Source organism: Crocuta crocuta, unplaced genomic scaffold, assembly GCF_008692635.1.
Source record: "Crocuta crocuta isolate KB4526 unplaced genomic scaffold, BGI_CrCroc_1.0 scaffold142, whole genome shotgun sequence".
In the NCBI taxonomy this organism is placed as follows: domain Eukaryota; kingdom Metazoa; phylum Chordata; class Mammalia; order Carnivora; family Hyaenidae; genus Crocuta; species Crocuta crocuta.
In genome coordinates this window covers 1,160,011-1,184,402 of record NW_027528892.1, presented here as the reverse complement: position 1 = coordinate 1,184,402, position 24,392 = coordinate 1,160,011, and the positions used below count along the sequence as shown (strand labels likewise).

Here is a 24,392-nt window from a genome sequence, read left to right as displayed (position 1 = left end):
CCCCTTACAGATCAACGTGCTGTACAACCGCATCAGCCACGCCCAGAAGTTGTGAGTGTGCCTGGGCCGCCGAGCCCCACGCCCCTTCTCCGACCCTGGGGTTCCTCTTTCCTTCCCTCTCGCTCCCCTTCAGTCCCTCGGCCCCTCTTGGTGTCTGTCCCTTTCTCTCTCTCTGTCTGTCATTCTCTGGGGCCTTCTTCTTCTCTTTCTCTCTCTGCCCTCGGTCTCTCTCCTTGGGTCTCCATCTCTGTTCCTACGTCCCCCTAAGTCCGTGGTCGTCGGGTGGGGCGGGCGCCCTGGCCCCGGGGAGGGCGGCCGGTGGCCGGAGCACATGGGGCTGTCAGAGCCGGAGGGGTGGGGGCTCCTGGCCTCCGGGGGGGGCGGGAGGCAGCGGTGCCCAGGCCGGCCGGCCCCGCGGGTGGGCTGACCACCGGCTGTAACTGATGCAGTTTCTGGCTCTGCCTCCCCAGCCTCCTTTGCGCCTGCTCTGTTCCTCTACCCATGCCTCCCGCTGTCTGCGCCCTTCACGCCAGCCTTGGCCCGTCTTGCGTGCTAGTCACACGCACCCCTCCCTTCCCCCCGCACGTCTCCTAAACATCTGTCAGCGCCCACAGGGGCGCCCTCAGCTCCCCCACCGAGGTCAGCTCCCTCGGGTCAGGGGAGCTGCCCCGGGACCATCAAGCCCCCCACCCCATCCGCGAAGGGAGAATGCATTTGCCTGCGCCTTCCTCTGGGCAGGGAGAGCCGGAGTTTTTTTTTTTGGGGGGGGACTTCCTGAATTGAGGGCAGAGGCTGGGGGCGCCTGTCCTGCCTGACAGCCCCCTCTCTCTTCTCCCGCAGCCGGAAGGGGGCAGGGAAGGGCCGCGTCGGAGGCCGCTGGAAGTGAGGACCTGGGGCTGGAGCCGGAGCCCTGGGAGCGCTCGTCCTGTCTCTGTGGCTTGAAATAAATGCTTCCCCGGCAGGCACTGGCTGAGTTCTCTCTCATTATGAGCCCGCCGCCAGCCTCTACGCTTCCCCGACTGACCGCCGCACTCAGGACGGTGAGGGGTCAAGGTGAAGCTCACCCGCTGCTGGTGGGAATGTAACATGGCGTGTGGAAACCAGTCTGTCCGGTCCTCGGAAAGCTAAACAGAGTCACCGTATGACCCTGTAATTCCGCTCCTAGGGGTCTGCCTGAGGGGACCAAAAACATGTCCAAGCGTGCGCGCACACGCGCGCGCACACACACACACACACACACACACACAAATGCACACAAATGTCAGCAGCGACATTACTCGTAACCTCACAACAGCCAGAAAGTGGAAACGCATGCAAACGTCCGTCAACCAAGGAATCGTACAAAGGGGTGTTATTCAGCCCTAAACAGGAATGGGGTCCTGATGGGCTGCAGTGTGGACGAGTCTCAGGCACGTGATGCTTGGTGAAGGAAGCCACACTTGAGGCCACAGGGTGTGTGATTTCATTTGCATGAGTTGTGCGGAGGGCAAAGGGGAGCCCTGGCTCTCTGCGGGCTGGCAGAAGTGCTCAGCCTTGGCCGTGATGGTGGCAGACACCACCTGGTGACTATAAGAAGCCCCTGAACTCTACACTTAAAATTACTTTTTATTTGTATGATTTTTTAAAAATATTTTTTAATTTATTTCTAGGAGAGAGAGAGAGAGACAGCGTGAGCAGGGGAGGGTCAGAGAGAGAGGGAGATACAGACTCTGAAACAGGCTCCAGGCTCTGAGCTGGCAGTCAGCACAGAGCCCGACGCAGGGCTTGAACTTAATAAACTGCAAGATCCTGACCTGAGCTGAAGTCAGACACTCAACTGATTGAGCCACACAGTGTCCCTGAGATTTTTTTTTAAGTGATCTCCATGCCCAATATGGGGCTTGAACCCACAACCTTGAGGTTAAGAGTCACACAATCCACTGACAGAGCCAACCAGGCCCTTCCTGAACTGTACACTTGAAGCAGGATATTCCCCCCGCAGTGTGAATTCTATCTCAATTTCTTTTAACTTAAAATATTTAGTGTTTATTTAATTTTTTAATTATTTTTTTAATGTTTATTTTTGAGAGAGAGACAGAGTGTGAGCAGGAAAGAGGCAGAGAGAGAGGAGACACAGAATCCGAAGCAGATTCCAGGCTCTGAGTACAGAACCTGACACGGGGCTCGAACCCACAAACAGATCATGACCTGAGCAGAAGTTAGTCGCTTAACCAACTGAGTCACCCACATGCCCTTATTTTTATTATTTTTTAAGGAACTGTTTTTTTTTTTTTTAAGTTTACTTATTTTGAGAGAGAGCAAGCAGGGGAGGGGCAGAAAGACAGAAGGAGAGAAAGAATCCCAGGCAGACTCTGCACTGTCAGCGCAGAGCCCGACGTGGGCTTGAACTCATGAACCATGAGATCATGACCTGAGCTGAAATCAAGAGTCAGATGCTTAACTGACTGAGCCACCCAGGTGCCCCTATATCTGAATTTTGAAACAAAATAATTTGTAAAGTTGCTCACGGGAGGAGGATCTGCTCTCAGTGACAAAGCAGTGCCCACCTTTGTGACCTTTAGGATGGGCGCACGTTCCTGAGCACGTAGGGGCCTGGCTCCTGGGCCCCAGATCTCAAATGTGAATGGCTGAGGGAAGACTACCTATCCCACACACATGGCTGATATGTCCCCATGGAATCTATGTGTTGAAGCCCTAATCCCCAATGCGGTGGTCTGTGGAGGTGGGGTCTCTGAGAGGTCAAGTTTCGATGATGTCATGAGGGCGGACCCCGTCATGGGATTAGTGGGGATTAGTGTCCTTGTGAGTAAATGAAGAGATCACAGCACTCTCTGCACCATCTGAGGACAGCATGGAGGTGGTGGGCTGTCACCAGAACTCGACCACGCAGGCACCCTGACTGCTGAGGATTCTCTCTCTCTGGCTCTCCCTAACCTGTACTCTTTCTCTGTCTCTCAAAATAAATGAACTTAAAAAGTTTTTTTTTTAATGCATCAGTACTAGGGCCACCTGGGTGGTTCAGTCGCTTAAGCGTCCGACTCTGGCTCAGGTCATGATCTCACAGTTTGTGAGTTTGAGCCCCGCGTCAGGCTCTGTGCCAACAGCTCAGAACCTGGAGCTGCTTCAGATTCTGTATCTCCCTTTCTATCTGCCCCTCCTCTGCTTGCGCTCTCAAAAATAAGTAAATATTAAAAATTTTTTTAAATCAGTTCTATTACAATGTGAAAGAAGAGGAAAACGAATAAAACAGGACCCCAAAGCTTCTGCCTCCCCCCACGCAGGTGCATTAGTGAAACCACTTTTTCCTCTACCTGCTTCGTCTTATCCCACACAGCATGCAGCTTGCAATCAGCAGACTCGAGGGCCTCTCAGAAGCTGCTTGCCTGAACCCGTTTGCTCCTGCAGAATATTCACCTCACATCGGATTGGCGTTCTGGAATATTCACCTCACATCGGATTGGCGTTCTGGAATATTCACCTCACATCGGATTGGCGTTCTGGAATATTCACCTCACATCGGATTGGCGTTCTGGAATATTCACCTCACATCTGACTGGCGTTCCGTAGCAGCCTTTTACTTAGGTTATGAGTCGGTGGCTTGGTGGCCAGTTTGTGCTGGGCTCATTGGGGCAGTTCTTCTGGGCACCGCTGATCTTGTCTGGGCTTTTTTTTTTTTTTCCCCTTAAGTTTATTTTGAGATTGAGAGAGAGAGTGAGCGGGGGAGGGTCAAAGAGAGAGGGAAAGAGAAAATCCCAAGTAGGCTCCGCACTGTCAGCACAGAGCCTGATATGGGGCTCAAACTCACAAACCGTGAATCATGACATGAGTCAGAATCAAGACCTGGACGCTTACCCAGCTGAGTAAGGCTGGAGTAACCCAGACGGAGGCTCCCGTCTTGTCTGGGATTCTTGCTCATGCATCCATGTTCTTCTGCTGGCTCAGTGGCAACGGTTGGGTTAGGGTGACTCTGTTTGGGGTGGCTGGGACCTCTCTCCATGTGGTGTCTGGTGGAGGTCTCTCTTTTTTAAAAAGTAATTGTGTTTCTGTACACTTTTTTTTTTAATGTTTATTTTTGAGAGAGAGAGAGAGAGACAGAGTGTGAGTGGAGGAAGGGCAGAGAGAGAGAGGGTGACACAGAATCTGAAACAGGCTCCAGGCTCCGAGCTGTCAGCACAGAGCCCGATGATGCGGGGCTTGAACCCTTGAGTTGTGAGATCATGACCTGAGCTGAAGTTGGAAGCTCAACCGACTGAGCGCCCCCAGGCGCCCCTGGAAGTCTCTCTTTTTTTTTTTTTTTAATATTTTTATTTCTAGGAGAGAGAGAGAGACAGCGTGAGCAGGGGAGGGTCAGAGAGAGAGGGAGTCACAGACGGAAACAGGCTCCAGGCTCCGAGCTGGCAGTCAGCACAGAGGCCGACGCGGGGCTCGAACCCACGAACCGCGAGATCATGACCTGAGCGCAAGTCGGACGCTTAACCGACTAAGCCACCCAGGTGCCCCATGGAAGTCTCTCTTTCTAAGTAGGGACATATGTGGGGTGTTTTTTTTTTCATGAATTTCAGCCTCATCTCATGCTCCCAGAATTCTGTTTATTTCCATGGTCATCCTGTGACTGCCTCTTCATGTTTCTGCACTTGACTCTGATCCCTTCCCATTGTTAACGCCAGCACTATGCCAACAGTGTCATTTAGGAGTTATGTTTGGCTGCTGGTGAAGGAGACCCAAAATAACCATGGTTCTGGTGAATTGGGGGTTTGTTTTCTCACACACAAGCTAAAGGAAGGAGGTGGGCAGTCCTGGGCAGGAAAGGCATGTCCAAAGCGCCGTCAAGAATTGAGACTCCTTCTTCCCTGCTCTGCTTCTGCCCACGAGGTCATGCCGTGGTCACAGTATGATTTCTGGAGCTGGAGCTGTCACATCCGCTTCCAGGAAGGGAAGAGGGCAGAAAGCTGAAAGGCAGAAAGGTGCACCTCTCAGCTGAATCAAAACCCTTTCTTGAGTCTTTCCGGAAGCCCCACCAGTAATGTTCATTTGCATCTTATTGGCCTCTTCTAATTGCAAAGAAGGCTAGGTCTCTGGCTTACTCTTTAGCTAGCTGGGTACTTTGCCACTCAAATAAAACCAGTGTTCTGTTTTTGTTTTTGTTTTTGTTTTAATGTTTATTTTTGAGAAAGAGACAGCGCGTGAGAGGGGAGGGGCAGAGAGAGAGAGAGGGAGACACGGAATCGGAAGCAGGCTCCAGACTCTGAGCTGTCAGCACAGAGCCCAACGTGGGGCTCGAACCTACGAACTGTGAGATCATGACCCGAGCCAAAGTTGGAGGCTCGACCGACTGAGCCACCCTGGCGCCCCAACCAGTGCTCTACTTTTTGAGGAGGAGAAAATAGTGATGGGCAGGCAATTAGCTGTCTGTGACATGCCCCAATCCTCTGGCTGCCCAACCCACATATACAGACCCTGTACATGGAACACACTCACCCACCCCAAGGACAAAGTCCAGGGTCTCGGGGGCAGACCAGCCCCGTCAGTCAGGCTTGGGTGTGTCTCCCATGGTTTGACATCCTGTAAACTGCACACACAGTTTGTCCCTCCCTAACAAATCCACAATGGGAAGGCACAGGGAGCTGTAATAATAACAATTCAGACAAACATTCCCACAAAGAAAAGAGGGTAAAGAGAAGTAAGCACATGAGGAAAAGAGATCATATGTTACCAGATCTGGAAAACGTGGTTCTACACATTGGGACAAAATCCCTCCTCTGTGATCATTTTGGCCCCTGACACTCCCGGGAAGGGAAGGGCTTCTTTCCGTGCCCGTATCTGAGATGCTATTTGGGAGAATACCATGGTTATTGGCATGGTTAACATATACAAAGTCTCCTTCCCGTTGGTGGGAGTTTGAGGACCCAGGAGATATTTTATTGTGCTGATAGTCATGAGAAGTCAGCTACGCTGTATCTTCCACAGTACATATCTCTCTTAAATTTAAGTTTCCTCTGTGCAAATAACTGCCAGGGACAGTTTTAAAATATCAGAAATGCTTAGGGGCGCCTGGGTGGCTCAATCGATTAAGTGTCCGACTTCAGCTCAGGTCATGATCTCGCGGTTCGTGGGTTCAAGCCCCATGTCGGGCTCTGTGCTGACAGCTAGCTCAGAGCCTGGAGCCTGTTTCAGATTCTGTGTCTCCCTCTCTCTCTCTGACCCTCCCCTGCTCACACACTCTGTCTCAGAAATAAATTAAAAAAAATATTTAAAATTTAAAAAAAAAATCAGAAATGCCTAGTCCTGTCTTCACACTGAACAACAGAATAAACCTGATACTTTAGTTCATTCCTTTATCTGGACCATCTTTCTGACGCAGACCGGCGTGTTTTTTCTGCCATTGCAGGGAACATCTTCTTCTTATCTTGCTGATGTTATTTTCACCAGCAGGGAGGGGGGCCTCCAGTTCTAAGGTTAAGGATTGCAACTCTAGTGTTAGCCTTGAGAGAAAACAGCAGGCCTGGGAAGGGAAAAAACCTTCACCACCTAAAAGCAAAGGGAAGAAGAGAACTTCAACGAGTGGGATATGAAAATGTCTGTACACAGCCATTGTCTTGTACCTATCAGATGTCATATGTACACACTGGACAATTCCAGAGACAGAGATTAGCCCCAGATCCCACACCTGGGAAGTGGGCAGAAACAAGTGTCAAACGCACGATTGCCTAGATCTGAGCTGGAATTCTTCACCGTTGCAGCAGAAGAGAATTTTAAAATAGAGGCTGGAGCCTAAATACAACAGTCAGTGTAAAGATTGCTAATTGAGTGGATGGTGGGAACATGTCTCACACTTCGTTGCGTGGGTTGAGCAGATACCCCAGAGAAACAATCACAGTCACAAAAATACACAGGCATATTTCCATGAACACTTACAGACATAATAAACACGAGCCCTTATAAACAGCATGTACCTTGGCACACACAGGATCGCAAAAACACAGGCTATTGTGTGTCACAGTTGTGCACAGGCACTGAAACACACAAATCCACACCCACACGTAACAACTGTAGGGATGATTTACTGCTTGTCTTTTAAGATCCCTGCAGAATGAGGTTGGATGTGTACAAGCGTGGGAAGCGTGCGTGTTCAAGAACTACATATCCCAAGAACCACCGGGACGCCTAGTCCCTTGATTTCCACGGCCAGCGTTCCCGGGGCCTCATGGGATTTGTAGTTTATATCTTTCTACAGGACTGAAGACTTTGGAGTGGGTGGGCAGCTCCAACATCCCCTTGGGGAAAAAAAATCTATCCAGATTTCAGCGCCTTTCTGTGAATTTTTATGGGATTCTTGTTACGATATCAAAGTGCCTCATCTTTCCTATCCAGGATTTAGGTACAGGACCCTTAAGGTGAAGACTACTTGCTTTGAAACTGCTACGTGGAACGCCTCACCCGGGACTACAAATCCCAGCATGACTTGCGAGGATGTAGAGCCTGGACTACATCTCCCAGCGTAGTTCACGTCCCAGGTTGCGAGAGCGAGAAGGACGGGCGAATGAAGGTTCTGGGAACCGCTGTCATTATGGACCCCGCCCCTTGGGCTCCTTTCCCGGATGTAATCCAGAGGTTACGATAAGGGAATCTGGGCTTCGCTTGCCCTTGAGCCTCATCTTTTGGAGGTGCTTGGGGCTCTTCGGACCCATTGAGCCTCTAGGGGCGTGGCCCTGAGGACTACATTTCCCGGCGTGCGTTGGGGCTGTGGCCCGATGGCCGTGACCTCTGACTGCAGATTTTATCTCCCAGCATGACCTGGGCGGTCACCCAGAGACGCAGGATTGTCCTGAGGCACTTCTGGGTTTCGGGGCTCGCCGGTCGCGAATCCATTAACTCTTTCATGCAGAAACTATCTCCGGTCGCGTTCTCTTAGGCTCCGTTCTGGGCGTTCGGCATAAAGACTGTGGACAGAAGAGAAACGTCCTTGTTTTCCTGTTTCTAGTTGAAGCGAGCCGACCAAAGAGCCCACAATAAATCAGCTGGGAAAATGAGCGTTATATCTTTTCCGACTCCCGGGCCCGGTGCAACTGGTCCCTGCACTTCCCAGCACGCCCCGGGNGCCGCTCCCCGGCCCAGCCCCTCGGCCCGCCGCCCCCGAGCTGCGGACTTCCCGGCGTGCCTCGGGGCCGAGCGAGGCCCGAAGGTTGCCATTAGCAACGTCAGCTCGCGGACTCCATTTCCCAGCGCGTCCCGGGGCGGCGTGTGACGTCGACGCGCCGGGCGGGGNCGACCCCGGCCCCGGGGCCGAGCCCGCCCCCGCCGCCCCGCCGCCCGCCCGCGCGGTGCTCGACTCCACCAACGCCGACGGCATCAGCGCCCTGCACCAGGTCAGCGCCCCCGGCCCCTCCCGGGACCCGGCCCGCACAGGGTCCGAGCCTCCTCCAGCATCCTCCGGGCCACCGAGCGCTCTTGGTCGCCAGCCTCGGCCTGCGCCGTTCTGTGCTGCTGCCCTCTCCGGCCCCCTGGCCCTTGCCACCCACCCGGAGCTCCCCGCTTCCAATCTTGAACTTCTTCAACCGGCTCTGGTGTCTGCCGCCCTCTGTCTGGACCCGAGCCCCTGCTGGCGGCCTCAGTCGGGTCCGTGTCCCTGGTCCCGGTCGTTGCCACTTCGCGCTGCCTTCTCCCGACCCCGAGCACCCTTCACTAGTCTCTGGGCCGCCTCTGCTGTGCCATTTAGTGCTGCCGCCTTTTCTGAGGCTGTGCCCCCTCTTGCAGCAATACTTCCACGCCCTCTGGCCCACCGTTTCCCCTTTCCGGGAAGGCGTCGCTTTCACTGAGCAGCAAGCGTAGTGCTGTGCGGGCGCGCGCCGGCGGGGCTCCCTCCCTCGGGCCCTGGCCCGCTTGGCGAGGCGCGGCTCTTCCCCGCGGCCGCGGTCCGATTAGGCCCCTCGCCCTGGCGGTGCGTCTGTTCACGTGTGAGGATGCTCTTTCTGGAGTCAGGTTCTTCTAGGCTCTGTACCGCCTCGCTTCCTTCTCCTGGGCGTCGGGCAGCTTCTCTCCTAGAGGCCGTGCCAGCTCCCCGAGGGCGCTACAACCTGCCTGTCTTCTCTGTCCGCAGCCGGCCCCCTGCCTTTCCAGGACCCCCCGATCGCCTCCCCCAGTGTCTCTGTGCCCCAGAGCCCTCCCTGGTTCGGGGTGCAGGTCTGTGTGCCCACAGTGGGACTGCTGGGGACAGGACTGGCTGCACAGCGGCCACCACCCCGTCTCATCCCTGACACCGCCTCCCTCCTCATCTCCTGATCCCCATCCTCAGCCCTCTCCTCCCCGCTGGGACCCGTAGGGTTTGGCCATCGGTGGAGCCAGAGGAGACCCTGTGGAAAGCTTGGCTGGGGAGGCAGGGATGTTTGAAGAGACCCACTTCTCAGGTTCCCAGGAAGAAGAGAAGGGCACTCGGGGAGACTGAGAATTGGTCCTCGGTTCAAGTCGCAGTTCCTCAGCTCTGTGGCCTCGATTTAGTGTCCTTTCTCTCTGTGCCTCAGTTTCCTCATCTGTACAACAGGGCTAGTAGGTCCCTCCGTGGCAGGGCTCTGGTGAAGGAGGGAGCTGAGCTGTGTGGAAAACCCTCCCGGGAGCAGCGCAGGCATTAGCGGGAGGGTTGCCGCCGGTCTAACCCTCCTCTCTTTCTCTTTCCTCACCCCCAGGCCTGTCCCCTCCAGAGTCCCACGTGCTAGCTAGGATGCTTTCCTCCACCCAGAGGAGGGTCCTGCTTCCCTGAGGCCTTGTAAGGTGTCAGAGTACTTGGTAGGCCCAGGGTGGAGGGGGCTCAGGCTTCTCTTCCCTTCCTCCGCCACCACCAGGCCTTGGCTCTCCCGGACTTTCCCTCAGGGGCCCTTGGCCCTGTTCCCCAGGCTGAACCCCCTTCTCCGGCACCCCCGTTGGCCTTGCTTATCGGGCTGCCTTTTCAGGTGAAATCCTGAAAAGGCAGGATTTTTCATTCCAGGATTTTTCATTCCAGGCAGGCACTTGGTAAACTCACTTTCCGGGGCTTTGCAGGAAACCTGAAGGATTAGGGCTTTGGAGGTTCAGAGAGGGGAAGTTCCTGCCCCAGGTCACATGGCCAGCAGGCGGGCGAGCTGGGGTTTGGGTCAGGTCTGTTGTGGGGTGACCAACGCATGGTGGTTTGCTCAAGGCTGGCCTGGTTTTGGCAGTGGAAGCCCCGGGTCTCAGGCAGCGCCCGTACCAGACAGACTGGGACAGTTGGTCACCTTGTCTGGGTGAGTCCCGGCACCATGGTTTCCTTCCTGAGCCCTCCCTGGAGTGGGTCCCCAGGCACCAGCCCCCTGCCCCTGTGGTGTGTGCGTAGGCGTGCTCACGGCCCAGCACCGAACTCAGGTGCGCTTGTTAACCGCGTGGTAAAGCTGGTGTGTTCCCTCCATCCTCAGAATTGCCTTGTGAATCGGTAGCGGGGTCTGGGGTCTGGAGTAGGAGGGACCAGGAGCCACAGTTCTTAGGTCTGATTAGGGAGGGTGGAAGCTGGGAGGGCTAGGTCTGGGCAGGGGGAGGGGCTTGGGCTCCCCGTGGGGGGTGCTGTTGTCTGGATTTCTGGATCCCTGGTGCCCAGCGGCGGGCATCTTTCACATGGATTCCTGTGCCCGGCCAGGTCCTTGAAAGGGAAAGGCCCATCTCCCTCCTCGACCCCCCCCATCACCATGACAACCGGGTGGAAATAAACCGAGCCCAGTTCATCCCGTTCCCAGGGCACGTGTGGCCCCCCCTCCACAGCCCGAGTTTCCATGACTTCATGCTCTTGGCCCTCGCGGCCTCCTCCCCCCTTCTCCACATGGACGGGTTTGAAGAGGTGAGGGAGTTGGGGGTTAATTTAGCCCATGGACCTGCGAAGCCCAGGCCCACCCCTGGCCTGGACCCAGCTCAGGTCCCAGCGCCCACTGGGGTTTTCATGTGCTCTGGGCTAAATCCCTTCTCTGTCCCCTTATGTCCCTCCTCAGGCGAGGGCCGTTGCCTCCATGAGTCAGATTTCTTCTCTGCAGTAGAGCCTGACAGCAGGAGGAGTGGGGAAGACCTCCCCAGGTGGGGGCCCCCCTGCGCACAGCTTTGGGCCCCAGGGGCCTGGCCTCTCCCCTGAGGGTGTGAGTCAGGGCCATGGTCAGTTCCTGGAGAGCATCTCCTGGGTCTGAGGGAGGAGGTGCTGGGGGCCTGGAACCCTGGGTCTGAGGGAGGAGGTGCCGGAGGCCTGGACCCCTGGGTCTGAGGGAGGAGGGGCTGGGGGTCAGGACTCCCGGGTCTGAGGGAGGAGGGGCCGGAGGCCTGGACCCCTGGGTCTGAGGGAGGAGGGGCTGGGGGTCAGGACTCCTGGGTCTGAGGGAGGAGGGGCTGGGGGCCCGGAGTCCGGGGTCTGAGGGAGGAGGGGCTGGGGGCCTGGACTCCCAGGTCTGAGGGAGGAGGGGCTGGGGGCCCGGAGTCTGGGGTCTGAGGGAGGAGGGCCGGCAGGGGGGGGTGCTCAGGATTCCAGGGTCTGAGAGAGGATGGGGCTAGGGTCAGTACTGCAGGGTCCGAGGGAGGAGGTGGGTGGGGTCCTAGACTCCATGGTCTGAGGGAGGAGGGCTTCATCACTGGAAGCCTGGTCGTGTGGGTGGTGCCTGGGGTACATCGGACGTAATATTCAGGATTTTGTACACTGGAGAAAAAAACCACCTTTCCTTATCCAGTTCATACTTGCAGGGATCTGGGTGTCTTGTTCTCATGGTCCCCACTGAGCCCCAGATGCCCAGCTGACCTAACCTTTGGGAGGCCGGGGGGTCTTAAATAGCTGGGTAGCTGAAGGGGGCTCCAGGGGCAGGGCCAGTGCCTTCCAGGGTCATCTGGGTTTTTCCCTTGGATGTCATGACTGCGTGTTCCCGGGGTCTGCCACAGCCCCTCGGGGGTCCTGCTTGCTGGGCGCGCAGAGCCTGGATGAGGGAGGGCTGACGGCCGTGCCCCTGTGCCCAGGCCTGCATTGATGAGAACCTGGAGGTGGTGCACTTCCTGGTGGAGCAGGGCGCCACGGTGAACCAGGCGGACAACGAGGGCTGGACGCCCCTGCACGTGGCTGCCTCCTGTGGGTACCTGGACATCGCCAGGTGAGGCGGGAGAGGGAAGTGGGATCGCACGGGGGCCAGGGCGCAGACCCCGCAGCCCTGACCTCCCCGCCCCCGTCCCCAGGTACCTCCTGAGCCACGGGGCTGACATTGCCGCCGTCAACAGCGATGGGGACCTGCCCCTGGACTTGGCCGAGTCGGACGCCATGGAGGGGCTGCTGAAGGCGGAGATCGCCTACCGAGGTGGGCGCCTGGTGCTTTGAGCAGGCTGCAGGCCTCGGAGGCCGGCCCCGCCGTTTCCTGGGGTTCTCGGACCCTCTCTGCTCCGGGTTCCTTGCCTGTGAGGTGGGATTACGGGGACCTGTCCTTGGGTTGCTTGGAACATCGGGCCATCGTGTAAAGGGTGTGTGCCACCAGTGGGCGCCGGTAAGAGCCCGACCCGATGTTCATTCACCCGGATTGTCATTTTACCCCTGGCGTGAGTGAGGAGGTGAGGTGTGGGGGCCTGTCCGGGGCTCTCTCAGGTGAGATGGTCCTCTCGGGAGTGTTCACAGAGGGGGATTGGGCTCCCCGTGTGCGTGGTCACTGAACCCCGGGGTCCTTAACATGGGGCCCAGGACCCCCTGAAACTGTGTATGGCCGTGTTCATATTTCTAGGGAGAATGTGCGTTGCTTCTAGCAAGTTCTCAGGGGAGCTCACGTTCAAACGTACTCCCTCCAAAGCAGCTGCCTAGAAGCAGCCGATGCGTGGGGTGTGTAGGGCAGGCTGCGGCCTGAGCGACCTGGAGTACATGGCTGTGGGCTGCAGCTCCTGCTTCAGAAGGGCAGCCGCTGGGAAGGTGTGGGCGCAGGGCCTGGGGGTCTGGAGGCTCTGCTGCTGAGCACGCCCTGGGGCGTGGAAGGTGACACCCGGATCCGGCTCGGCTGGGCAGGCTGGCTGCTGGCGCCTGGGGTCCCGGCGAACGTGGGGGGCGGGCGTGGAGGCAGAGCTGAGCCACTTCTTCTCTGACTTGTCACTCTGAAAAACCTCAGGCCTGGACAGAGGTTGGGACGCCAGCCTTCGGGGGCGCCCATGTGACCCTGCCTGAGCTTCGGGTGGATTTACGGCTTTGTGCAGGTGTGAGCCCCAGCCGGTTTGGTTCTCGGAGGCTAGCGAGGCTCAGTGTTGTGCTTCCGCCGCCACGTGGGTTCAGAGGCCTTCACTCGCCCCAGAGAAGCCGGAGCCCTCAGCGGGCACCCGCTCAGCCCTAGGAGACCACGCATCCGCTTCCTGTCCCTACACGTTTTTGAACGTTTTGTATGAATGGGGTCATATGGTGTAGATTCATCAGTTTTTAACATTTGGGCGCATCTGCATTCGCCCTGCCTCTCCCCTCCCCCCACTATACATAAATAGCACTCTTCCCCCACCCCTTTCCTTCCTTTTCTTTCTCCCTCCCGGGCTGCCTCCCTCTCTGTTCCCAGCCATCTCGAGAGCACGTCGCAGACACTGTGACCCTGGTCCTGACCTGGGAGCCTGTATCTCCTAGAACAAGGATACAGGGGGTCACATTGTTACTCCTCCGTGGGCAGCAGGACCTTGGCTTTGGTGCTGCGCTGTCGGCCGGGGCACCTTGTAGCCTCCCCTCCGGGCCTCCTGTGGGCGCGCCCTGCCCTCGGTCTCCCCTCGCCCTCCTCACCCCGCCGTGGTGACCGCCCTGGGCCTGGCCCTGCCTGCTGCCGCTCCGGGAGGTGCGCCCCACGCCGCGCTCCCAGGGACGCGTGCTGTCCGGCTGCCCCAGCGCTGTTACCCTGAGCCTCACGACGCGCTGGACGGAGGCACCTTTCTCCCTTTGTGACTGAGAACTAGCCTGGCTGCTGAGGGTGGCAGCTGTCCCCGTGGGAAGGCCCTGCGGCCGCGCGCACGGCTCAGCCCTAGAGGCCGTTGGCACCGCGCGCCCCCAGCGGCTGCTGCTCCCCCTGGCACGCGGCGGAGACAGCCCACGTGTCCCGCAGCCGAGAAATGGCTGAACAACGTGTGGCATGTGCAGGACCGAGCATTATTACCCAGCCCGGAAAAGGCAAGAGATTGGGACACGTGCCATAGTGTGAGCAAACCTCGAGGGCAGTGTGCTCCGGGAGAGAGGCGGGCACGAGTGTGCACGTGCTGTGTGCGTCTAGCGCTAGGAGGGACGGGACTAAAATGGTCAAATTCATAGAGGCAGAAAGTGGAGTGGTGGGTCCCAGGGGGAGGGGGAGGGGGACCAGGTAGGTGCTATTTAATGGGGACAGGGTTTCAGTTTTGTAAGATGAGAGGGTTCTGGAGACGGATAGTGGTGGAGATTGCACAGCGGCCTGAGTACACTTAATGCCACTGAGCTGCACTGTTAACAGGGGTTAAGATGGTAAATCTGAGATGTATTTTTACCACAGTTTAAAATAAAAAGGGAATTTATGGGCCATGTAACCAAAGTCTAGGAATTAACAGACTTCAGGCATGGTTTGATCTAGGGGCACCAAGTCAGAACTATCACTGTACTGAACTCTGCATTGACTTCATTTTTTTTTTAAATTTTTTAAAAACTTAAATCTTTTTAATGTTTATTTTTGAGAGAGAGGCTGAATGTCAATGGGGGAGGAGCAGAGAGAGAGGGAGACACAAAATCCAAAGCAGGCTCCGGGCTCTGAGCTGTCGGCACAGAGCCCGACATGGGGCTCGAACTCACGAACCGTGAGATCATGACCTGAGCTGGAGTTGGACGCTTAAGTGACTGACCGCCCCCCGCCAGGTGCCCCTTCAAAAATCTTTTTTTAGGGGGCAACTAGGTGGCTTAGTTGACTGTCTTACTTAATCTTTAAATAATTGTTTTAATGTTTATTTTTGAGAGAAATAGAGAGAGACAGTGTGAGCAGAGGGAGGGCAAAGAGAGAGGGAGACACAGAATCTGAAGCAGCTCCAGCCTCTGAGCTGTCAGCACAGAGCCTGCTGTGGGGCTCGAACTCACGAACTGTGAGATCATGACCTGAGCCAAAGTCAGACGCTTAACCTACTGAGCCACCCACGTGCCTGTAAAGTTTTTTTTAAATGTTTATTTATTTTTGAAGGAGAGAGAGAGCATGAGTGGGGAAAGGCAGAGAAGGAGACACAGAATCCGAAGCAGCTCCAGGCTCTGAGCTGTCAGCACAGAGCCCGACATGGGGGTCTCGAACCCGCCAACTGTGAGATCATGACCTGAGCAGAAATCGGACGCCTAACCGACTGAGCCCTGCACTGACTTCTTTCTGAGGCAGATTCTCTCAGTGGCGTACGAAGCCCAGCTCCTAACAGTGCAGGCTGATTCTTCAGCTGAACCAGGACTAGATTTCCTCAGTCACCTGGCCGCAACCTTTGGTCTGAGCCAGCCCTAGCCAGTCGCTGGGACGAGAGGGATGGGTGGTAGGCCGGGTGACGACGTGGCCACCCACGAAGCCCCGCCGCCAAGGCGCAGCCCTGTGAGAGTTGTGCAGGCGAGTGCAGGGTAAGGAAAGTGAAGGCCTCGGGAGGGAGGGAGAGTCGATGCCGGGGAGGCCAGCGCGGCCTTGCTGCAGAGCTGCCCTGGGCACGTGGGTCGGGCCTGTCCTGTGCAGCCACTTTGGCTGTAGTCCGACCCCCAGGGACACAGAACTGGGCGGGAGGGGGCATCCAGCGTTCTGCTGCTAAGCCAGCAGAGAGGCCCTCCCACTCTCAGACAGGAATTGTCCTGGGGGGGGGGGTCGTTGGCGGCGGGAGAGGCGGGGCCTCCCTCAGAGGAAGGTGGGTACGTCACCGATGTAAAGGAGCGCTCTGGAAGGGGGGCAGCAGCTTCTGTGAAGGATGGGACTCTGGAAAGTGCAGTCAGCACCTGGCCCGTGGCCGCCCTCCCCCACCTCCCGCACAGCGAGGGGCCCCGTGTCCACGGTGGGCGTGGCAGCGTGCCAGTAAAACTTCATTCACAGACACAGGTGGCTTCCGGAATGGGCAAAGCTTAGTGATGGGAAGTAGACTAGGGGTCGCCAGGGGCCGGGGGAGGGAGGTACGGGAGGTACGGGGAATGACTGCTTAATGGACATGAGGTTTTGTATTTTACCATCATGACAACACAGGGGAAAACCAGACAGGTTCGCCAGCCCCGATCAAGGGCTCCGTCAATAAACGCAGGCAAATCTCAGCGAACAGCAGAGTGCAGAAGGATGTGTGCACCTGCAGAAGGACACTAACTAGTGGTTGTTGAACAGCACCCCACCCTCCCCTGCCCAAGGCAGGCCTGTGCATCTGTAATAGGACTGAAGGTGATTCCCTCTCAGGAAGTTGTGTGCGGGCTTTGGGGGAGGGTGTCCCTGAGTCCCCAGCACCGCCCTGGCCTCTCCACCCCAGGCTGGGCCCGCCAGGTGGGCCCTGACCTCCCAAACATTCCTTGGACGTCTTTCTGCCCCACCATTGCACTTTGGGCGTGAGTTTTCTGGGTGCCAGCAGGTGGCGCAGTCGCGCAGCCTACTGCGGGGCACCTTGCGCTCTGGGACCCCAGCACAGACTTAGGGCGCCGTTTGTGGGTGTGTAGGGAGTTTGTAACAAGACACACCGTCACGAACCCGAGGTGAGATTGATGGGGGGCACCCAGCTTTTGCTGTCTCTGTTTTAATTTTTAAGCCCAAGTGGTGGTGCCATGGGGGTTCTGTCCAGTGCCGTCACACGAAAAGCTGGTCTAAGCCACCGTGTAAGAGATTTTTAAGTGGGTGCATTTAAGAGAGTTAAAAGAAGCAGGTGAAATTAACTTTAGTAATATATTTTACTTAACTACGTGTGTCCAAGATATTATCATGTCAACGTTAGTCACTATAAAGAAAACAATCTATAGGTGGCTGTGCACTTTTTTTAAGTTTATTAATTTTGAGGGAGAGAGAGGGGGAGACAGAATCCCAAGCAGGCTGCATGCTTTCAGCGCAGAGCCCCACATGGGGCTCGGACTCATGAACCCTGAGATGATGACCTGAGCTGAAATCAGGAGTCAAGATGCTTAATCCACTGAACCGCCCGGCCGCCCCGTGCCACACTCTTTTTTCCCCGCACATCAAAGTCCAGTGTGTATTTTATGTTCATAACACGTTTTGGTTTGGACTGCCTGCGGTTCAGGCGCTCAGTAGCTGCCTGTGGCGGATCGCCGTTGAGCAGGGCGGCTCAGCTCCATGCCAGCACTTTGATAAGTGTGAGAAATCTCACAGTTGAAAAAACAATGGACGCCAGTAAACTTTCCAGGAGAGAGATTGACCATTCGCTGGAAGAGACCCTTTCTGACTCCTGTCTCAGTAGAGGGCATGCAAAATGCAGGTTCTCGGTGACCGGCAACACATACTACTCCCGCCTCAACAAGGCTGCCTGTCGATCCCAAATCCACTTCCACGTGAAGTCCTAACTTGGCCTTTGCATCCATAAACGCAGAAGAGGTTTGCAGGAAACCGGAAGGATGTGCTGGAGCCGGCCGACAGAGCAGCGCGCTTAGCTCTCCTGGTGCCGCAGGTGACGGCACGGCTGCGCGGGAATCCGCACCCGGTCAGGGAAAGCTGTTTCCCCAGTAACACAGCCCCGGGGTCTGGTGGCTCTTTGCCTGGTTTATCCTACGCAGGGTGATAGAAAAGGCCCTGACAGTGCATGCAGACGTAGGCTCAGGATTTTACTGGTGGTGCCAAGGAGGATTCGACATAACCAGGTGCCGGGTTTATACTTAAGAGTAATGAGAAAGGTGATGCTTTGGTTGAAATGGGAGAAGGGCCTGCGATGCCCCGTTCTCCCAGCAGTGCCTCGGAGGCCCCGTTGGGAAGTCCGGGTCCCTTGAGGCCCAGAGGAGCATGCAGAGCAAGGGGCCCCCGTGTCTCCTGGGCTCTGGGTGTGAATCCTACCACTGCTCCTTCTCGTCTTCCCAGGTGTGGATGTGGAGGCGGCCAAACGGGCCGAGGAGGAACTGCTCCTGCATGACACAAGATGCTGGCTGAACGGGGGCGCCATGCCCGAGGCCCGGCACCCCCGCACAGGGGCCTCCGCCCTGCACGTGGCCGCCGCGAAGGGCTACATCGAAGTGATGAGGTGAGCGGGGCTGGCGTGGTCCCCCCTTCCCTGCTCTTCGCACTGGGCTGGTCTCTTCCTTCTCGCTGTCTCCCACCTTCCTGCACATTTTTAAATTTATGATTGTAGACGGAGTATTTTCCTCTAAATAGAGCCTTTGCCGTGTCCACAAGTCCTGCTGTGTAGGCTTTTCATTGTCCTGCAGTTCAAAACATTTTCTAGTTTGTAATCTTTCTTCTGCAGCCTCTGGATTATTTAGAAGGATGTCCTTAATTTCAGATGCATGGGATTTTCCAGTCATTGTCTCAGTGCCCATTTCCTGGCTTGATGGCACTGTGGTCACAGAATGCATTCTGTATGCTTTCAGATTTCCAAAATTCACGGTGGTTTGCTTTATCCCCCGTACGTGTAACGAAGTGTGCTGGGAACGAAGTGTGTTGTCAAGGACAGTCTTCTGTATAGGTTATTAGGTCACCTTTGTAGTCATGCTGCTTCAGTCTCTTGTATTCTTAACGGATTTTTTTTCTGTCTACTTACTCTGTCAGTTACTGTGAGAGACGTACATTTTTTTTTGGTGGTTGTTAAGATTTTATGTTCAAGTAATTTCTACACCCAATGAAGGGCTTGAATTTACAACCCTGAGATCGAGAGTCTCACGCTCCACGGACTGAGCCAGTCAGGCGCCCCTACTGTGCTTTCCTACTGTGCTTATGGATTTTGCCTGTTTGTCCTTGTAGGTCCAGCAGTTGTTTATTTCTGTATTTGAAGCCAGGTTATCTGGCGCTTATGTATTTTAAAGTGCAGCGTGTGATCCCTTGCTGCCATCCATGTTTGGGTGCCTCACCCTCTTCTGTGGGGGTGGCTGGTTCCCATTGTCATATTCTCTTCTAATTCCTCTCTCTTTGTGATTTATCCTTTATTTGTAGTGTGGAGGTGGAGTAGAGATGAATCCCTCAACTCTGCTCACCTCTGTGTTGGGTTTTTAGGCAGGTTTTCCCAGGAGGTGCTGGAGATGACCCCTAGTAGCTCCAGGTTCATGACCTAGTTGCTTGCCTGCTGCAAAAGTAGAATGCCTCGTCCTCCATTCTTGCAGCAAAAGTTCAGGCCTGATGCTCACCGAGCTGCCTCGGGCACCTGCCTGTCCCGAAGCCAATCCCTGTGGCAGGGGAGTGGGATACTGTGAATGGTCAGGCCCCGTCATGCACCCAGCCCTGCCCTCTTCTGCCTATGGCTTCCACCTGAGTCCTAGGTGGCTGCTTCACCTCCTGCCATTGCATCTGCATCCCAGACTGCAGGGAGGAGGACAGGACAAAAGGAGCAAATGTTGATTCCTTTTTTTATTATTGTTATTATTATACTTATTTATTATTGAGACAGAGAGTAACAGAGCATGAGTGGGGAAAGGGCAGAGAGAGAGGGAAATACAGAATCTGAAGCAGGCTCCAGGCTCTGAGCTGTCAGCACAGAACCCGACATGGGGCTGGAACTCACAGACTGCAAGGTCCTCACCTGAGCCGAAGTCAGAGGCTTAACTGACTGAGCCACCCAGGTGCCCCTATTTTTTTTTTTTTTTAAGTTTATTTATTTTGACTGAAAGAGAGCGTCAGAGATAGAATCCCAACAGGAAGTCATGAACCCCACCGTCGAAGTCATGAACCATGAGATCCTGACCTGAGCTGAAATCAAGAGTCGGATGCTTAACCGACTAAGCCACTGACACCCCCAATGACTCCTTTTAAGAGAATAATCCTGAAGTGACGCACGCTGAACACTGAGGTAGCATTTTGTTGGCCTCATCCCAGTTACTCCCCTGGACTGTCGCAGCTGCCAGGACCCCCGGGAGATCCCCCTTGAGCCGGGTGACCATGTGTTTAGGCATGGTTACTAAGTGGGGGGGAGTCGGAATCTGGGGGCAGCTCACTGTCTGGCAGGGGGGGAAGCGGTTCCGTTCCAGCACCGCCCTCGGGGCGGCCGCATCTGTGGGAGGAGGTCACTGACCCCGGGCAGAGTAGAGGTGCACACTCGGCCCTTACTTACTGAGCACCTGCTGTATGCCAGGCCGTCCTTTAGGTCTGGGGACATCGTGGCAGGTGAGACAGGTCTGGGCCCACAAGCAGCCCCAAGCCTCGCTGGGTGACTGGGGAGGGGGCGCCCTTCCCTCGTAGGGTGCTGAGCCAGGCAGCGTCCCTGGGCTCTCCCCCGGATGCCAGGAGCGCCCCCCACACTCAGGACGACCAGACACGTCTGGACACGGCCAGGTGCCCCCTGTGGGTTGAGAACTGGGGGCCTCGAAGGGCCTGAACGGGGCGGTGGAGGAGTGGGAGGGGGGCCGCCTGAGCGCTGGCCTGGGGGCCCCTGGTGACCGCGTGCAGCTTTGGGAAGTGAGTGACAGGTTAGCGGGCGCCCCCGCGGAGGCCCTTCCATTTGAAAGTCTGATGAACCCTGTCCACCCTCCCACCACGTACTGGCTTGTTCCACGGACACGGAACCTGATGCCAGCCCCCCCGCCCCCCCGGTCCATGCTTGGTGTCCTCCAAGCCGCGGCTCCTCAGACTCGCCACTAGTGGGGTTTGGGACCAGATCAGTCTTTGCTGTGGGACCGTCCTCCACACCCTAAGGTGTTAGTAACACCCCTGGCACCCACCCCTCAGCTGTGGCAACCTGGACCCTCTCCCGCTGCGGCCAGCATCACCTTGGCTGAGAGCCGCCACCTGCACCGGCGGGTTCCTGGAACATCACTGCCCCGCGGCTGCCCCTGCTGGGGCCTCAGCCTTTCACGGGCTCTGAGGCTCTGTGGCCCGCACCCAGGGGTGACCGTCAAGACTTAGCCTCCTGCCTCGTCCCCGGACAAGGGGCAGGGTTTCTGAAGCTGCCCGCCGGGCCAGGGGAGGGGCTCCGCGCAGAGGCCCTCGCCATCTGCCTGGGATCGCTTCAGTGCCGCCGCTGCTGGCCCTCAGCGTGGCCAGCGACGGCAGCCCCTGGCGCGGATCCCATCTTGGCGCTTGACTCCGAGCCTCCCTGGCCCCCAGGCTGCTGCTTCAGGCCGGCTACGACCCAGAGCTCCGGGACGGGGACGGCTGGACCCCCCTGCATGCCGCGGCCCACTGGGGAGTGGAGGACGCCTGCCGCCTGCTGGCCGAGCATGGCGGGGGCATGGACTCGCTGACCCACGCGGTGAGGGCCGGGCTGCTGGGGACGGAGGGACTGGGGGAGGGAGGACTCGCCGACCCACGCGGCGGGGGCCGGGCTGCTCGGGACGGAGGGGCTGGGGGAGGGAGGACTCGCCGACCCACGCGGCGGGGGCCGGGCTGCTCGGGACGGAGGGGCTGGGGGAGGGAGGACTCGCCGACCCACGCGGCGGGGGCCGGGCTGCTCGGGGACGGAGGGGCTGGGGGAGGGACGCCCCCCCCCCTCCGCCAGCCTCCGCCCCTTCTGCGCTTCCCCCAGGGCCAGCGTCCCTGCGACCTGGCGGATGAAGAGGTGCTGAGTCTGTTGGAGGAGCTGGCCCGGAAGCAGGAGGATGTGAGTGTCGGGGGCTCCCTCCTTCCCGGCCGCTCCCTGGCTCCTGGGTGCCCCTGCCTGGGGACCTGGAGGAGGCTGGGTCTCCTCAGCTCCGCAAAGCTGCCCGGCCAGCCCGAAGCCAGGCCTTGTTGCTAGAAAAATGCAGGGTGAAGGGCTGGACAGTGTGGGCTCTGGGCTCTGAATCCTGGCTCTGGCATGGACTTGCTGTGTGAGCTCGGGCTGGTCACTTAAACTCCCTGGGCCTCAGTTTCCTCCCCTGTAACATGGGGATAACAGCGTGCGCATCTTTGCTCTATGAGGAGGGGCGCGGGGTGCCTGCCTGCAGTGCCTCGAGGAGCGTGTATGCCCCTGAACACAGACATTTGGAACCTGCTTGGCGGATAGGAAGCCCGGTTGGTAGCAAGAGGCATCCCCGGAGGCCTCCTGGGGGCCGGGCGCTCGGCCTGGACCTCCCAGTAGGTGGCGGGTAGATGGACACCTCCCTCTGTTTGAAGGTTGGTCGTGATGACCCTGGGAGGAAAGGGCACGGTTCTGGCCTGGCCGATAGCCTCTCAGACCCAGGGCGTGTGCTTGGGTTTGAGGGCACAGCACGTGCCAGGGCTCGGGGGGTAGGAAAACGTGGTGCCTGGAGGGGAGTGTGAGGCAGAGAGGCCTGGGCCTGCCCTGAATCGGGGCCTTGAACGCCAGGCTGAGGAGCAGTGTGAGGGTGAGGGTGGTCGGCCACCGGCTTCTTCCTGGGGGTTGAGGCACAGGTCAGCCCTCAGTGAGGAGGGAGCACAGGTATGGGTGCGCCCTCAGCCCGCAGGGGGTCCTGTCTCTGGGGGAACCAGGGTGCGCCCTCAGCCCTCAGGGGGTCCTGTCTCTGGGGAGGTGGGAGATGGGATGACTGTCCTGGAGGGGGATCCTCTGTGCAAAGGCTGTACGAGCTGCAGAGCTCGGGGCCGTGCCCCCGTGAGCCCTGGAGAGGTGGCAGGGGCATGACCATGTCCCCCGTGAGCAGGGCACCCTGGGAGGTCAGAGACCCTTGCGGGGAGGAGAGCAGAGCGGGCAAGCCAGGAGGTGGAGTGCAGGGGTTCCCAGATGCCCCGTGCCCGCCGGGAGGGGCCTCACTGCAGGTGGTGCGTCCTCCCGCCAGTACGGCTGTGCCTTCTGGCCCTGGTCGTGGGCCGCGTGGGGTCCTCCTGGTAGCCTCCTTTGTCCCCTTGCAGCTACGGAATCAAAAGGAAGCTTCTCAGAGCCGGAGCCAGGAGCCCCAGGTGCCTCCCAGCAGCAGACACCGAAGGTAGTGGGCAGGCGCCTGGGTGGGCAGGTGGAGGCTCCCGGGGCCCGGACCCCAATGCCCTCCCCTTCCCTCCAGGAGCTCTGTGTGTCGTCTGAGCAGCCGAGAGAAGATTTCCCTCCAAGACCTGTCCAAGGAACGCCGTCCTGGGGGAGCAGGGGGCCCCCCCATACAGGACGAGGATGAAGGAGAAGAAGGCCCCACAGGTGCGGGGCAGGGTCTGGGTTTCTAGATCTATGACGGAAGGGCTGGGGCCTGGCCTCCTGGGTCTGAGGGAGGAGGGCCTGGGGGCCTGGCCTCCTGGGTCTGAGGGAGGAGGGGCTGGGGGCCTGGACCCCTGGGTCTGAGGGAGGAGGGGCCGGGGGCCTGGACCTCAGGGTCTGAGGGAGGAGGGGCCTGGCCTCCTGGGTCTGAGGGAGGAGGGGGCTGGGGGCCAGGACTCCTGGGTCTGAGGGAGGAGGGGCCGGGGGCCTGGCCGCCTAGGTCTGAGGGAGGAGGGGCCGGGGGCCTGGACTCCTCGGTCTGAGGGAAGAGGGTCTGAGGGAGGAGGGGCTGGGGGGCCTGGACTCCTGGTCTGAGGGAGGAGGGCGCTGGGGGCCTGGACTCCTGGGTCTGAGGGAGGAGGGTCTGAGGGAGGAGGGCCTGGGGGCCTGGACTCCTGGGTCTGAGGGAGGAGGGGCTGGTTCTGAGAGGCACCTGGCATCTGCATTTTCCCCGCACCATAGAACCACCCCGTACAGAATCCAGAACTCTCAACGGTGTGTCTTCCCCACCACCCACTAGCCCTCAGAGCCCCCTGGTGAGTGTGGGTCCTCTAGAGGTCATGCTATTTGGGGAGGGGCTGGGTGCTATGAATCCTATAAACCTCTCTGCGGGCTATGTAGGGTAAAGATGACAGTTTCCAGAATCGTCCAGAACAACTTTTTTTTTTTCCTGGCTGCACCTGCCCATGGGGGCTGATGGGAATTGTAGTTTGTTGTGGTCCTTCAGGGGACAACACCTGAAGTGTCTGAGAAGGATCCTCTGTAACTAAGGTCGTTGTCTTCTCCAGCCCCTGGAAGAGGCCCCCTTCCCCAGACGCTTTGGCCTCCAGAAGACAGGAAGCTCTGGTGCCCTGGGTCCCGCAGACAGGCGGGAGGCCGAGGGCAGCCCTGGGGCTGGGCTGCAGCGCTCCGCCTCCTCCTCCCGGCTGGAAGGGCCTTCCCTTCAGGTGAGTGGGGTGAGGGACGGGGGAGCAGGCCTGGCCTCACCGAGGAGCATGTCCTCCTACTCCTCCGGTCTTCTCTTCCCACAGGCCACGGAGCCCCGCCTCGCCAGAGTCCCACCCACCCCCTCTCGGCAGGTGCCGGAGCCCTCTGCCCTGTGAGTGCCAGCCCGGGGCCTGGGCCTTTCGGGGGGCGGGGGGTAGGCAGGTCAGGCCCCAGCCTTGTTAGCTTCATGCTCAGCAAGTCCTTTTTCCCCC

General features: G+C 57.9%; 2 protein-coding genes across 2 annotated transcripts in view; both read left to right on the top strand.

The window, feature by feature from the left end:
• TNNT1 (troponin T1, slow skeletal type) overlaps positions 1 to 965 on the top strand; it is a 10,503-nt gene extending 9,538 nt beyond the window's left edge. Inside the window, exons 9-10 of the mRNA XM_077756964.1 lie at positions 11 to 51; positions 841 to 965. Coding sequence (XP_077613090.1) covers positions 11 to 51; positions 841 to 886 — 87 coding nt within the window. The 3' untranslated portion in view covers positions 887 to 965. The remainder of the gene's footprint in view (positions 1 to 10; positions 52 to 840) is intronic.
• Positions 966 to 1,542: 577 nt separating this feature from the next.
• PPP1R12C (protein phosphatase 1 regulatory subunit 12C) overlaps positions 1,543 to 24,392 on the top strand; it is a 25,673-nt gene continuing 2,823 nt past the window's right edge. Inside the window, exons 1-12 of the mRNA XM_077756928.1 lie at positions 1,543 to 1,562; positions 8,087 to 8,366; positions 11,986 to 12,116; positions 12,199 to 12,317; positions 17,991 to 18,150; positions 21,159 to 21,303; positions 21,577 to 21,651; positions 22,860 to 22,933; positions 23,009 to 23,136; positions 23,656 to 23,729; positions 23,982 to 24,140; positions 24,225 to 24,292. Of these exons, the coding sequence (XP_077613054.1) occupies positions 1,543 to 1,562; positions 8,087 to 8,366; positions 11,986 to 12,116; positions 12,199 to 12,317; positions 17,991 to 18,150; positions 21,159 to 21,303; positions 21,577 to 21,651; positions 22,860 to 22,933; positions 23,009 to 23,136; positions 23,656 to 23,729; positions 23,982 to 24,140; positions 24,225 to 24,292 (1,433 nt within the window). The remainder of the gene's footprint in view (positions 1,563 to 8,086; positions 8,367 to 11,985; positions 12,117 to 12,198; positions 12,318 to 17,990; positions 18,151 to 21,158; positions 21,304 to 21,576; positions 21,652 to 22,859; positions 22,934 to 23,008; positions 23,137 to 23,655; positions 23,730 to 23,981; positions 24,141 to 24,224; positions 24,293 to 24,392) is intronic.